Source organism: Canis lupus, chromosome 35 (genome assembly GCF_003254725.2).
Source record: "Canis lupus dingo isolate Sandy chromosome 35, ASM325472v2, whole genome shotgun sequence".
In the NCBI taxonomy this organism is placed as follows: domain Eukaryota; kingdom Metazoa; phylum Chordata; class Mammalia; order Carnivora; family Canidae; genus Canis; species Canis lupus.
The window spans coordinates 17,087,210-17,099,609 of NC_064277.1; the positions used below are offsets into that span (position 1 = coordinate 17,087,210).

At 44.0% G+C, this 12,400-nt stretch overlaps 1 protein-coding gene across 2 annotated transcripts in view; it reads left to right on the top strand.

Annotated features, from left to right (window-relative positions):
- KDM1B (lysine demethylase 1B) overlaps positions 1-12,400 on the top strand; it is a 60,096-nt gene that overhangs the window by 35,501 nt on the left and 12,195 nt on the right. For both annotated transcript variants that reach the window (XM_025443722.3, XM_025443730.3), the window contains exons 10-16: positions 1,782-1,958; positions 2,352-2,426; positions 4,920-5,057; positions 6,050-6,221; positions 9,206-9,333; positions 10,673-10,804; positions 11,322-11,396. In XM_025443722.3, coding sequence (XP_025299507.1) covers positions 1,782-1,958; positions 2,352-2,426; positions 4,920-5,057; positions 6,050-6,221; positions 9,206-9,333; positions 10,673-10,804; positions 11,322-11,396 — 897 coding nt within the window. The remainder of the gene's footprint in view (positions 1-1,781; positions 1,959-2,351; positions 2,427-4,919; positions 5,058-6,049; positions 6,222-9,205; positions 9,334-10,672; positions 10,805-11,321; positions 11,397-12,400) is intronic.

The following is a 12,400-nucleotide window of genomic DNA, read 5'->3' on the forward strand; positions in this document are numbered from 1 at the left end:
TTCATTTCCTCCCTAGTGGGCTTGAGGTAGGTGCTCAATAAACATTTGCTGAACTGAACAAAACTGTGGTCAGAATTTCCTGGAAATAAGTTGTAAAGGTACATTTTTTAGAAACAGCCCTGGATTCATTTTTCTTCACATTTCTTTTTGTTCGACTTGGAAGATTGATTTACATACTGGTAAAGAATGTTATAGAAAAAAAAATTCCTCAGCCTTGTCAGTCTGGATCTACTTTGATAAAATATTGTGTGTTATTTATGTTTAATATTCTAGTGGAAAAACACACATGTTATTTGCTGTGAAAAAAATCAAAAGATTTTGAAATTACTTTTAAATTTCATGACCACAAACTAGTTTTTTTACCTTCGGCACCAACCCAAGGCAGTGTTATCTCTTGAATATAGTTGATCCTTAAACAATGTGGCAGTTAGTGGCGTTGACACCCCCCTTCCCAAACCTAGCCAAAAATCTACATACAACTCGGGAAACACACAGAACTGCACTGTACTCATTGAAAATCTCCACCTGTATGTGGACCCACACAGTTCAAACCCGTGTTGTTCATGGGTCTCCTGTATGGTCCTCTTCCTGTGCTTGGTCAGGTTCCATTGGAGCTGGGCGTTGGTGGCAATTGGAGGACAAGCCAGAGGTTGGGACATCCCCTTGCCTCCAGGACTCTTGAGTCTGTTCTAACTTCATGACAGTGGGTCAAGACTATGCTAATCTTGTCTCTTTGAAATGTTCCAGGGCCTTGCCAACTCTGGGGTGAGCAGGGAAAGGCAGTGTCATTTTTTTTTTTAAACGAGTTCCTAAGTCTGCCTCCCCACATCCAATTGGAGATGAGAATCCACCTTTTCCTGCTGCCAGTATGAGTGGGAGCGTGGGCTTCTGCGGTGGCCCTTCCTGTGTGGTTTATCGAGTCAGGAATATATTTGCGATGTGGTCAGCCCACGCTGCCTCTAGCTGTCATTCTTAGGGAGGAGAAGTTTAGGTGATAAAATACAAATTGCCATATTTTCCTTTTGCCCCTTCTTTTTCTTTGCCAGGCAAACCCCTCTATGATCTTACTAAGTCTTAGTGATAGAGGATGGACTTGAACCCTGAGAGGGCTTTTGTTTTGTTTTGTTTTGTTTTTTCTTTTTTTTTGTTTTGTTTTGTTTTTGTTTGTTTGCTTGTTTGCTTTTTTATCGTGGTAAAATACAATGTAAAGTTTACCATTTTTACCATTGTAAAACATACAGTTCAGTGGCATGAAGTAAATAGACAATAATCATTCCCATATCTCATTCTAGAACTCTTCGTTACACTAAGAGGAAACCCTACAGCCATTAAGCAGTGGCTCCCCATTCCTCCCTTCCCCCAGCCTCTGGCAGCCATTAGTCTACTTCCTGTCTTTATAGGTTTGCTGGTTGCAGGTTGTTCATACAAATGGAATCCTACAGGGTGTGATCTTTTGTAAGGAGCTTCTTCACATGGCATAATGTTTTCAGGATTCCTGAAACATGGATCAGTACCTCATTTCTTTTTATGGCCAAGTAATAGGCCGTGTATGGAACCCCATTAGGTTCATCCATTGATGAACACTTGGACAGTCCCTACCTTTTGGCCGTTTGAGTAGTGCTGCTATGAATTTCGCATGAGCCTGTGTTTTCAGTTCTTTTTGGTGTTATACGCAGGAGTGGAGTTGCCGAGTTACAGAGTAATTCTATTTAACTTTTCGAGGAGCCAAGATGCACGTGTATTTGTTTGTTTTAACAGTTTGGTTTTGTCTCCAAACATAGGAAGCTCTTACCCCTCAGAAATGTATCCCTCACATCATTGTCCGGGGTCTCGTACGCATCCGGTGCGTTCAGGAAGTGGAGAGGATACTTTATTTTATGACAAGGAAAGGTCTCATCAACACGGGAGTTCTCAGCGTCGGCACTGACCAGTATCTTCTTCCTAAAGATTACCACAACGTAGGTGCCTGTTGCTCTAGCGGTAACGCCACTGCCATCACGATAAATGCTAGTGTGCGGATAGTAATGCTAGTGAATGCTGGTTAATAATACTCCTCTAACAGTCACATTATCACCACAGAAGTTATAAAGCAAGACTTTTGTAGAATATGTGCTTCTCTGGGGAAGAGAATATCAGAAACTGATTGCCTAGACTGTAGAGAGGAAGAGGGGATGACTTTGTACAATCATACTCTTTAGGAAATTAACTTTCTATGAACATCACAGAAATGTAGATGAACTAACTTGGCTTGGCAGTTAGTATCTTCTTAGAACAACTAAAACAATATATTGCTTTCATTTCTCTAATTGGATCTTTTTTTTTTCAATTTTTTTTCTTTTTTTTTTTTTAAGAAATCAGTCATCATTATCGGGGCTGGTCCAGCAGGATTAGCAGCTGCTAGGCAACTGCATAACTTTGGAATTAAGGTAAGATTTGGGAGACATGAAGTTGATAACAGATGGTTAACCGTGCTTTTGGTCCACATTTTCTAAGATTTAGAAACCAGTTTCTGATTTTAGTGGAGAATGTGAAATACACTGTATCTTTATGTCTTTAGAATCTTTCTAACCAATCCTAGAAAAGATAAGTTTGAAATTGGTCTCATAAAAGAAAAGTAGGGGGAATAGCGGTTCCCAGTAGCTTTAGACAGGGTTTTAGACTCCCGATGAGTAAATCAGAAGAGATTCTGTGCAGATCCTAAAGCAGAAATTCTTCACAGGGTGTTATGACACAATAGAGGGGACATTGGGAAAATGTCCTTGTTTTTGTAATAGTTTGAGACTATAAACAGCAACTTGGAAATTCACCATTTCATGTATAAAAGTTTTTGAAACATACAGGCAAAATTTTTAATGCAAAGCAAAGGGCTACTTTTTTTTTTTTTTTTTTTTTTTTTTTTGAGTAAGCTCTGTGCCTAGTGTGCTTGAACCCACGACCCCAACCTCAACAGTTGCATGCTCTACCGACTGAGCCAGCCAGGTGCCTCTCAAAGGCATACTTTGAGTCTTACTCTGGAAGCCAGTCTTTGCTTTTGGAAGCAAGACTGAGTTAGTTAATCCATGGTTCCGACAGAATTACATGACTTTTAAATAAGGCTGTGCATACTTGAGGTAGCCTGCTTCTCCACAATAGGATGGTTTTTAGCTAGCATGTGGCCTTATGCCAGGTGTTCAAAACTAGCCAAAATAGAGACTTGCAAAAAAGAAAAATTGTACATTTCAGAATCTGATTTCCATTAGATTCATTCAAATTAACCATCCTCTCGATTTCTGTGACTTCCTAGGTCTGACACATGCCTCCTTTTTAAAGATTTATTTTTTCAAGGACTTTGGTTTTCAGTTAAACCAAATGTGAAATCGGTTTGGTAGAACTGAATTAGCCTTTTTATTTTTCTCTGTCTGGCTGAAAGAAATGACAACTTCTTTTTTTCACAATGTCGTCTCTGCTGGAGGAATTCCAGAGATGAAAAAAGTTTCAGTAGCTATGTCTAAGAGAAGTTTCCCTCACTTGAATGGAAGACATAAGTCTTGGGCTACATCAAATTGCTTAACAAAACAGAAGAACCCAAGGCGGATTTATAGAAAGTGTGTTTGCATTCCAAAGTATTTTTCTGAATGGTATTAAGCTAGGACGTGGTTTTGTTTTTTGGGTATTTTTTTTAAGGTTTTATTTATTTGACAGAGTGAGAGAAAGCACAAGGAGGGAGAAGCAGGCGCCCCGCTAAGCAGGGAGCTGATATGGGGCTTGATCCCAGGACCCTGAGATCATGATCTGAATCGGAGGCAGACGCTTAACTGACTGAGCCTCCCAGGCGGCCTGCTAGGACGAGTTTTAATTGAGCATCTATTTATTCATGCATTAGATATTAGGGCCAAGATCTCTTGTTTGTTATTGTTTGGAAAACTCAAGGATGATGTTATGGGAAACGTTATTAATATCCGAAGTCTAGGGGGCTGTCTTTAATATCCTGCCTTCCTCTTAAAAGTAGAAATGGCTGGGTCTGTGTTATTCCGAATGAAGTCAGAGAAAGAGGGTGTAGAAGGTTTGAACCTCTGGTGGTAACCTTCCTTGTCAGAGAAAATGAGGAATGAGAATACTCAGAGGATCCTTCCTGTCCTCCGCTTTCTCTCGCCAGGTGGTGAGGGAGACCCCAGAGACCACCCATCCTTCTCAGTGAGGAAAGAGAGTCCCCTGAGGGACCAAGATGGTTAACTTGGGGAAGCTCCTTAAACAAGTTGAAGGGGTGCTGTTCGGATCCAGAAATGAAATGACTGGCCCTGTGCTGAGTTGGATTCACCTTTTCCCTGGGTACTGCAACCCAGGAAAGTGTCACGCTCCTAGTCCCAGGGCTGTCCGCTGCCAGCAGCTCCTCATGCCATCCGAAATTTGGGGATGTGGGGCCAGCCTGCTTAGGCCAAGGCCACAAGGTCATACTTGGATTGTATGATTGATAAAATAGAATTTTATTTTTGACAGTAGTCCTATCTTAGGGAAGTTAAGGCCTATTTGCAATGCTAAAGGCATTTTGCTGCATACAGAGATGCTTTATAGGATAAAATCACCTCGTTAATCTGGTTTCTTATAGTGCTTTTCAATTTGTGGAATAGTATTAAGTGAAAGCTTTCAGAGTCCACTCAGTGTGCTGGTTCATCAGATCTTACCATTATGGGATTGGAGAGGAGACAGTTTGAGGGATTTCTCCAGCAGACCACTCACTGACTCCTTGCTGAAAGCCGGATGGTTTAACGTCTACTTTGGCTTCTGTTCCCCCTGCATTCTTTTAAAAGTTTTTTCTCAAGTGATAGAATAATTAACCAACTATGGAACTTAGTTAACTGCATGCCATTCTGCATTTATAGTACTGCATTTCATATGGTTATTCTATCCTATTTAGCTTCCCTGATTACCTGTCTTTTTAGGTAACTGTCCTGGAAGCCAAAGACAGAATTGGAGGCCGAGTATGGGATGATAAATCATTTAAAGGCGTCACAGTGGGAAGAGGAGCCCAGATTGTCAATGGCTGTATCAACAACCCAGTAGCCCTAATGTGTGAACAAGTGGGTTTCTTTAAGATTTGTGTTGTAGATAATCAGAAGAAAACATTGTCTCAGTTTGCTTGTGTGTAGTATGAATAATGCTTTTAGATAATACAGAACAACACCCAAATGATTTCTAGCCGCCTCATCCCCTCTGAAAAGTCAAAAATACTGTTCTTCCTTTCTGAGAAGGTGGAACTTAGAGTACATAAAAGATTTGTTTCCTAAGATCTTTAATTATATTTGTGTGTTATTTGCAGACCACTTGATTAGCTCATCATTTTAGGGTTGCCAGATGGAGCAAATAAATAGCTGGGCAGGATGCCCAGCTAACTTCGACTTTTGGACAAACAACAAGGAGTTTTTTTCGGATAAGTATGTCCCAAATATTACATGGGATGTTTTGGGTGCAATATTTGGAACATGCTTATAGTATTAAAAAAACAAACACCAAAACCCAAACTACTCATTGCTTATCTGAGAGTCAATCTTAACTGAGCATATCCTGTCTTTTTTCAGGCAACCCTCCATAGTTTTTTTTTGTTTTTTGTTTTTTGTTTGTTTTTGTTCCCTCTGTAGTTTCTTGAAGACCCGGTAGGCCCAAGGTTTTTTTCTGAAATATTTATTGACGGTAAATTCAGCATCACCTTCCACGAGCGTTTGTGTGGTTGTGTGTTCATTTACATGACAGTCCACAACGGGGCGGGAACGTCAGAGCAAGGAGAGGCAGTGCACAGCCGTAGCATCCAACACATTAATAAATACTGCCCGAGAAGCTGGAGAGTGCATGGCATGGGCGCTGTTGCTGTCACCTCACTTTCTCCTAAAATAAGGTCTCATGCTCCTTTCTCACTGCCTTCCTCTGCTGCCAGTGCCCAGGAAGCGTATTTAGCTTTATCTTCGAGAGATACTAGACCATTTTCTCCATGAGAGCTCTGTCTAATTTCAGCTTAGAACCTGTAAGTATTTTTTCCCGGGAAAATTTTCACCTTCTTATTCTTATTATTTTGAAGCTTGGCATCAGCATGCATAAATTTGGAGAGAGATGTGACTTAATTCAGGAAGGTGGAAGAATAACTGACCCCACCATTGACAAGCGCATGGACTTTCATTTTAATGCTCTCTTGGATGTTGTCTCTGAGTGGAGAAAGGATAAGACTCAGCTCCAAGATGTTCCTTTAGGAGGTATGGGACAATGGCCTTCTGAATGTTCCTTCGGAGTCTCCTTGTCACCCCAGCCGGGTGAGCAGCAGCAGCAGCAGCAGCAGCAGCCACCTGTGCGGCTGGAAGTCTGCAATAAGAGGCGCCTGCGAGGGGCCACCCGGCTGGCTCAGACGGTAGAGATTGACACGTTCTCTGGGTCATGAGGTCAGGCCCCACCATGGGTGTAGAGCTTATGGTAAAAATCTAACACACATGAAGGAAGAGTCCTGGGAGCGTTGCTTTTGGGCTGATTTCTACTCTCCACTGTTGTGCTCTGTGGAGCAGAACTTCAAGGACCTTCAGAGGCTTGTGCGCACGGACACACACAGATCTTACTTTGCAGAAAATAGCTGATGTTTAATTATTTAAATGTTTAATTCTCAGTTTTCCAGAGGAGCTTGCTTTTTTAATTTTTTTAAAGATTTTATTTATTTATTCATGAGAGACACAGAGAGAGAGGCAGAGACACAGGCAGAGGGAGAAGCAGGCCCCATGCAGGGAAGGGAGCCCAACATGGGACTCGATCCCCAGGACTCCAGGATCACACCCTGGGCCAAAGGCAGGCGCTAAACTGCTGAGCCACCCAGAGATCCCCAAGGAGCTTGCTTTTAAGGAAACTTATTCTAGGCTCCATCTGAATAGTCACTACATAAGGTCCTTTCTAGATCAAAAGAGTTTCTGTATGCTGGGATTTCTTTTCTCCTTTTTGGGGGATAGTGGGTTGAAATTTTTTTCAGTATGTTTTGTATGAAAATGCGAGAACGCATTATTACAATTTGGAATTTTTAATTCATGATCGTTAAGCTTTGGTACTAAGTGAACCAAAAGATACCCAGTTGTACTCTTTTGAAAACTTGACTGTGTAACATCTCATTTCCGTGAGGGTGCTAGCTGAGATTTGACCATACTGCTTCTTAAATTGATGTTTATTTTTTTAAGATTTTACTTATTTATTCATGAGAGACACAGAGAGAGGCAGAGACACAGAAGGAGAAGCAGGCTCCTCGCAGGGAGCCTGATGTGGGACTCGATCCCGGAACTGGGATCACACCCTGAGCCAAAGGCAGACACTCAACCGCTGAGCCACCCAGGCGTCCCAAATTGATGTTTATTTAACCAACAATTTTTATGGCCTGAATGGATTCACTTGTAGTGGCAGGTCGGGGTTTCTGAAAGTGTGATCATTTGAACTCTGTCCGCAGGATGTTATTTTGCTTCAACTGTATGTATCCTTCTAAGGCTTCTTAGTTCTTTATCCTGATGTCTGCTCCCTCACTGCTTGGGGTAAATGTCTCAGTTGCAGGGACTATCTCTTCACCCTTCCTTTCTGGGCCACCAGATAAAAAAGTTAATCGCCTTGTCTTGGCCTTACTTAACAAAAATGATCAAGGGAGGATCTACAACACCAACTGTGTCAGGTTCTAGTTCTATCCTGCCCGGTAGTATCTGAGCTGTCTGAGATTACACCTAAGTAGCACTTAGCTGAAAACACCCAAATATAAATACTAAGAAGCTAGAGTTAATTTCACAAAGCATATGTACTAAAGCTTTTAAATGTATTTTACATAAAAACTCGCATTAAGTCTTCTCCCAATCTGTTTATACTTAATTTTATATACTCTTCTAGCAATCTTGGTTCTTCCCAAATCTACAAAACCTAAAGGAAAATAGAAACCACACAGCAGGAGGCAGGAATGGGACCACAAGTTGGTAATGAAAGCTAAAAGGCCCTGTGGTCTGGGGGCAGAAGCTTGGCTCAGATCTAGAGGGGCCATGGTCATCCCCTTATACGGTGTAGCCTCAGAATGGAAGTTTTTTTTTTTTTTTTTTTTTTAGAATGGAAGATTTTAATGAGAGTCTGGAGCTGTCAAAAATTTTTTTTCTTAACTCATTTTCAGTTCCATTTCTACTTAAGCAAATGCACAGGCTTGATCGAAGCTTTGAGTCTCTGCAGTGTACGTGTGGGCTGGTGGTCCTCACCTCGAAGGTTCTGAAGAAGGGCTCTGTGCTAGGATTCTTACCATCTGTCAGACACGAGCCTCCTCCCTTCCCTCCCCCCCGCCCCCAAAAGGGAATCTCAGACAAGAACTGAACTGATGCCACAGGGCTTGTGTGTATGTGTAGCTGAAAGTTCCAGTTGCATGGGTGGATGAATGTCGGGGTTGCAAGCGAGCAGGATTCCCAAGACCAGTGGTGGCCAGGTAATGCTGGACAGTGAGGGGGCCTGGGCTGGGGTGGGGGAGCCCCGGCTCGGGGTTGGGGTGGGGGAAACAGCAGCAGCAGGCCTCCCCTGGTTGGAATTTACCAGGAAGAGACTCAGCCACCACTCAGCAGAGCGTGTAGCCGGCAGGTAGTAGGTGCTATCTTTGGAAAGGCTCGAAATGTGCTCGCGTTGTCTGGCTGTGGGCTTTGGAATTTATTACACAGGGAGTAGAAAACCAGCAATTAAGAGGTATTGAGCCAGAGAAAGCTGAGCTGACAGAGCTCGGGATGGATTATTCTTGTTTTGTTGGAGAGAATACAGCCAGTAGTCTCTCATAGGTCTGTTCGTCGAGGGGAGACATTCTAAGAAGTTGACCTTAGGTGGTCACAGTAGGACCAGAAAGAGAAGAGGAGCTTTCTCTGGGGGGACAGGGATACTCCCTCCACCCCCACCACCCCAACCTTGACCCCCCCCCCAAAAAAAAGTTTTTCAACCAGGCAGAAACGAAACATAGTTGATGATACAGAGCCTACCTACATTCTTTGTTTCCAGTTAAGATAAGCTTTTCCTTCCTGAGTGAAACCAACCTTATCAAGATGTCCTCACCCTCCCCCAACCTCCCCCCCAACTCCAGGGGTTTACTTGGGAAGCGACTCCAGAAGTCGGGGGTTTGGCGGGGTTGCAGGGGGTGGAAGGCAGAGGATGAGGAATTGGGGAACGATATGACAGCTGTTTTCTCTGCTTTGCTCCCTTGCCTTTGCAGAAAAGATAGAAGAGATCTACAAAGCTTTTATTAAGGAGTCTGGCATCCAGTTCAGTGACCTCGAGGAACAGGTGCTTCACTTCCACCTCAGTAACCTGGAGTATGCCTGTGGCAGCAGCCTCCAGCAGGTGTGACTGAGCTGGTGTTGGGTGTCTGTGTCTCCGTGATGCAGCTAAATTCTGAACCCAGACAGGTTTGGGTAAACAGGAAATACTGGTTCTGCTGTTGGGAAGTTCAAAAACCATGACTTCTGAGCTTATTCACCCTACCTTGGGTGAGACTTTTGTTTTGAAAGCAGGAGAAACCTTCCCTCAGATAATGCATGTTGCAAAGCAGCTCAGCAAGTTGAGCAGGTGCCGGAGGGCCTGGGGCTGCTTGGGCCAGTGTGTGTGTGGGGGGGTGCTCACCGCCCTCCTTCCCCTGCGCTCCGTTGCCCTGCAGGCATTTCTCTGGAGCCCTGGTGGTCAGAGAACACAGTTCTCCAGAGACCAAAGATAGAGCGGCTTGCTGTTGTGGTCTGTGTGTTTCTCCGAAATAAATTTAAACTCACCCCGCTCATACAGCCACTGTGGTCTTGATCATCAGATCTGTGTTTTGAATAGAGGCTCCACGGAGGACCCCGACCTGCTGTCGAGATCAGGACCTCCGTTTGCTTTCGATTCTTCCCTGCCATTGGAATAACACTGTCTTCCAAAATCATGCCGGGTTTCGGCCTCTTTGGAGATGCCACGTTGAAGACAGATAGTTGGCATGTCTATAGATGGATTGTTCAGATGCAGTTCTACTCCTTGAATTCTTCTTTTCCAAGATTTTTGACATATAATATACCTTGTGTTTTTATCAAGCAGCGGTAACCATGCCCAAATTATGTCTACCCTTTTTTTTTAACTTTTTTTTATTTTATTTATTTATGGTAGTCACATAGAGAGAGAGAGAGAGAGAGGTGGAGACATAGGCAGAGGGAGAAGCAGGCTCCATGCACCGGGAGCCTGACGTGGGATTTGATCCCGGGTCTCCAGGATCGCGCCCGGGGCCAAAGGCAGGCACCAAACCGCTGTGCCACCCAGGGATCCCCTGTTTTTGTTTTTAAGATCTTATTTATTGATTTGACATAGAGCACAAGCAAGGGGAGTGGCAGGCAGAGGGAGAGAGAGAAGCAGGCTCCCCGCTGAGCAGAGAGCCTGATGCGGGGCTCGATCCCAGGACCCTGGGATCACGACCTGAGTTGAAGGCAGATGATACTCTACTCACTGGGCCACCCAGGAGGCCCTCCTGTCTACCTTTTAATTCTAAAATAAGCTTTCCTGGAGCAACTGGCTGGCTCAGTACAGCATGCTACTCTTGATCTTGGGGTCGTGAGTTCAAGTTCTACATTGCAGGGGGGGGCAGAGTTTAAAAAAATAAAATAAAATAAAAATAAATAATAATAAAAAAATAAAATAAACTCTCCTACACATTGTTTTCCAGGTATCTGCTCGCTCCTGGGACCACAACGAATTCTTTGCCCAGTTTGCTGGTGACCACACTCTGCTAACACCTGGCTACTCCGTTATCCTTGAGAAACTGGCAGAAGGCCTGGACATTCGGCTCGAGTCTCCGGTGAGTAGGGAGCGGCGGGGAGGGGCCGCTCTGCTTTGGCCTCGCGTTTGGAGAATGCGGAGTTTGGGGCACGTGGCTTACACAGGAGACAGGTGTTTGCTTTGACCTTGTTCATGAGAACCCCACTGTTGGGAAGTTACAGGGGCTCAGATGCATCTTCGTTACTAATAACAGGTGCAGGAGTCTCACGACCTCCCTGCCACGGCGCATCTATTTTCTCTCTAAAATTTTCCCTTCGCATCGTCGTCCTGTGCTTTTGTGTTGTGTATCCCTCTAATCACAGAGATGGTGATTTATGTGTGTATTTCACTTTAGACTGTCTTATAAAGATTTCCCAGATTCTGACAAAGTGTTCATAAATTTAAATGACTGAATGGTAGTTGCCTGAAGTAAGCTGTAAATGTTATTTAGATCACTGAGTGCCGGGAGATGATTCTTTGGATGCTTGGAGACAGGAGGGGATCCTGGATCTGTGGCTCCCTGCCTCTTGGCTTTCATGATTGTTTTTCTTGAGCAGGTACAGAGCATTGATTATTCTGGAGATGAAGTGCAGGTTACCATTACGGATGGGACAGGGTGTACGGCACAAAAGGTAGGTGCTAGAATTTTGCTAGGTGCTGCCTCCAGGGCCTGAGGGTCTGTTTTCCACCAAGAAGTTTGCCCTTTGCCGATCTGCCCGGAGCCTTGAGGCCTGAAGAGTTACCTATCTCCGTTCAGTTATGTGTGGATCTGCAGATCTGATTTAATCAATCTCTGTCTAGATTCATGGTAGATGGAATTCCAAAAAGTGTTTCTCAAAGTGGGTTCTATGTACATCAGTCCTGAGAGTTAAATAAGAAAAGAAATCCTTTGGCCAGATGAGTTTGAAAAGTATTATATAATGTAGTCTGCTTTTTGGGTTAAATAATGAGTGTGTGAAAGGCTCTGAAGTTGTGCATTACAAAAAAAAAAAAATTGTTCAGGATTCATACTTTCCAAGGTAGTGGTGGGGTTTTTTCTTTTTTGTTTGTTTGTTTGTTTTGCCATGGAATCATTTTTCAATTCAAGACAGCTCTTGTTTTCATTTTGAAATGGCAGGAGTACTTCTATATTATTGGACTCTTTTGTGAACAACTTGGGTGGGTGGACAGTGGGAGGTGCGATGCTGTGTGACATCACACGGAAGTTCCCGTGGCGTCGGAGCGCAGAGGTGCTTACTTGGAGGGGAGGGGGATTCATAAGCCCCATAAGTTAATTTCGGTTTAGTTTTGTCTGAGACGAGGACCTAAATGTACAACCGACAGACTGTGACGGGGCCCCAGGTTAGCTGTGTCCTGCATTTTTCTGATCTAGGAGTACTCCACCGTCCGTGCTCCTCACACAGAAGTGAAGGATTGCGTGTCAGACGAAGAGACGGGGTCTAGTGTATGAGCCCGCGGGGTGGGCCCTCTGTTCCTGCCCGGGATCCCTAGGGGCGGCTCGATGAGTCTTTGGCCTGTTGGTGGTTCTCAGGCCTGGCCCACATCACACTCACCTGGGAAAAGACAGACTACAGAACCCCACCCCACACACATTCTCAGGGAATCCGTCTGTTCACGTTTGTAAAGCTCCCCGGGT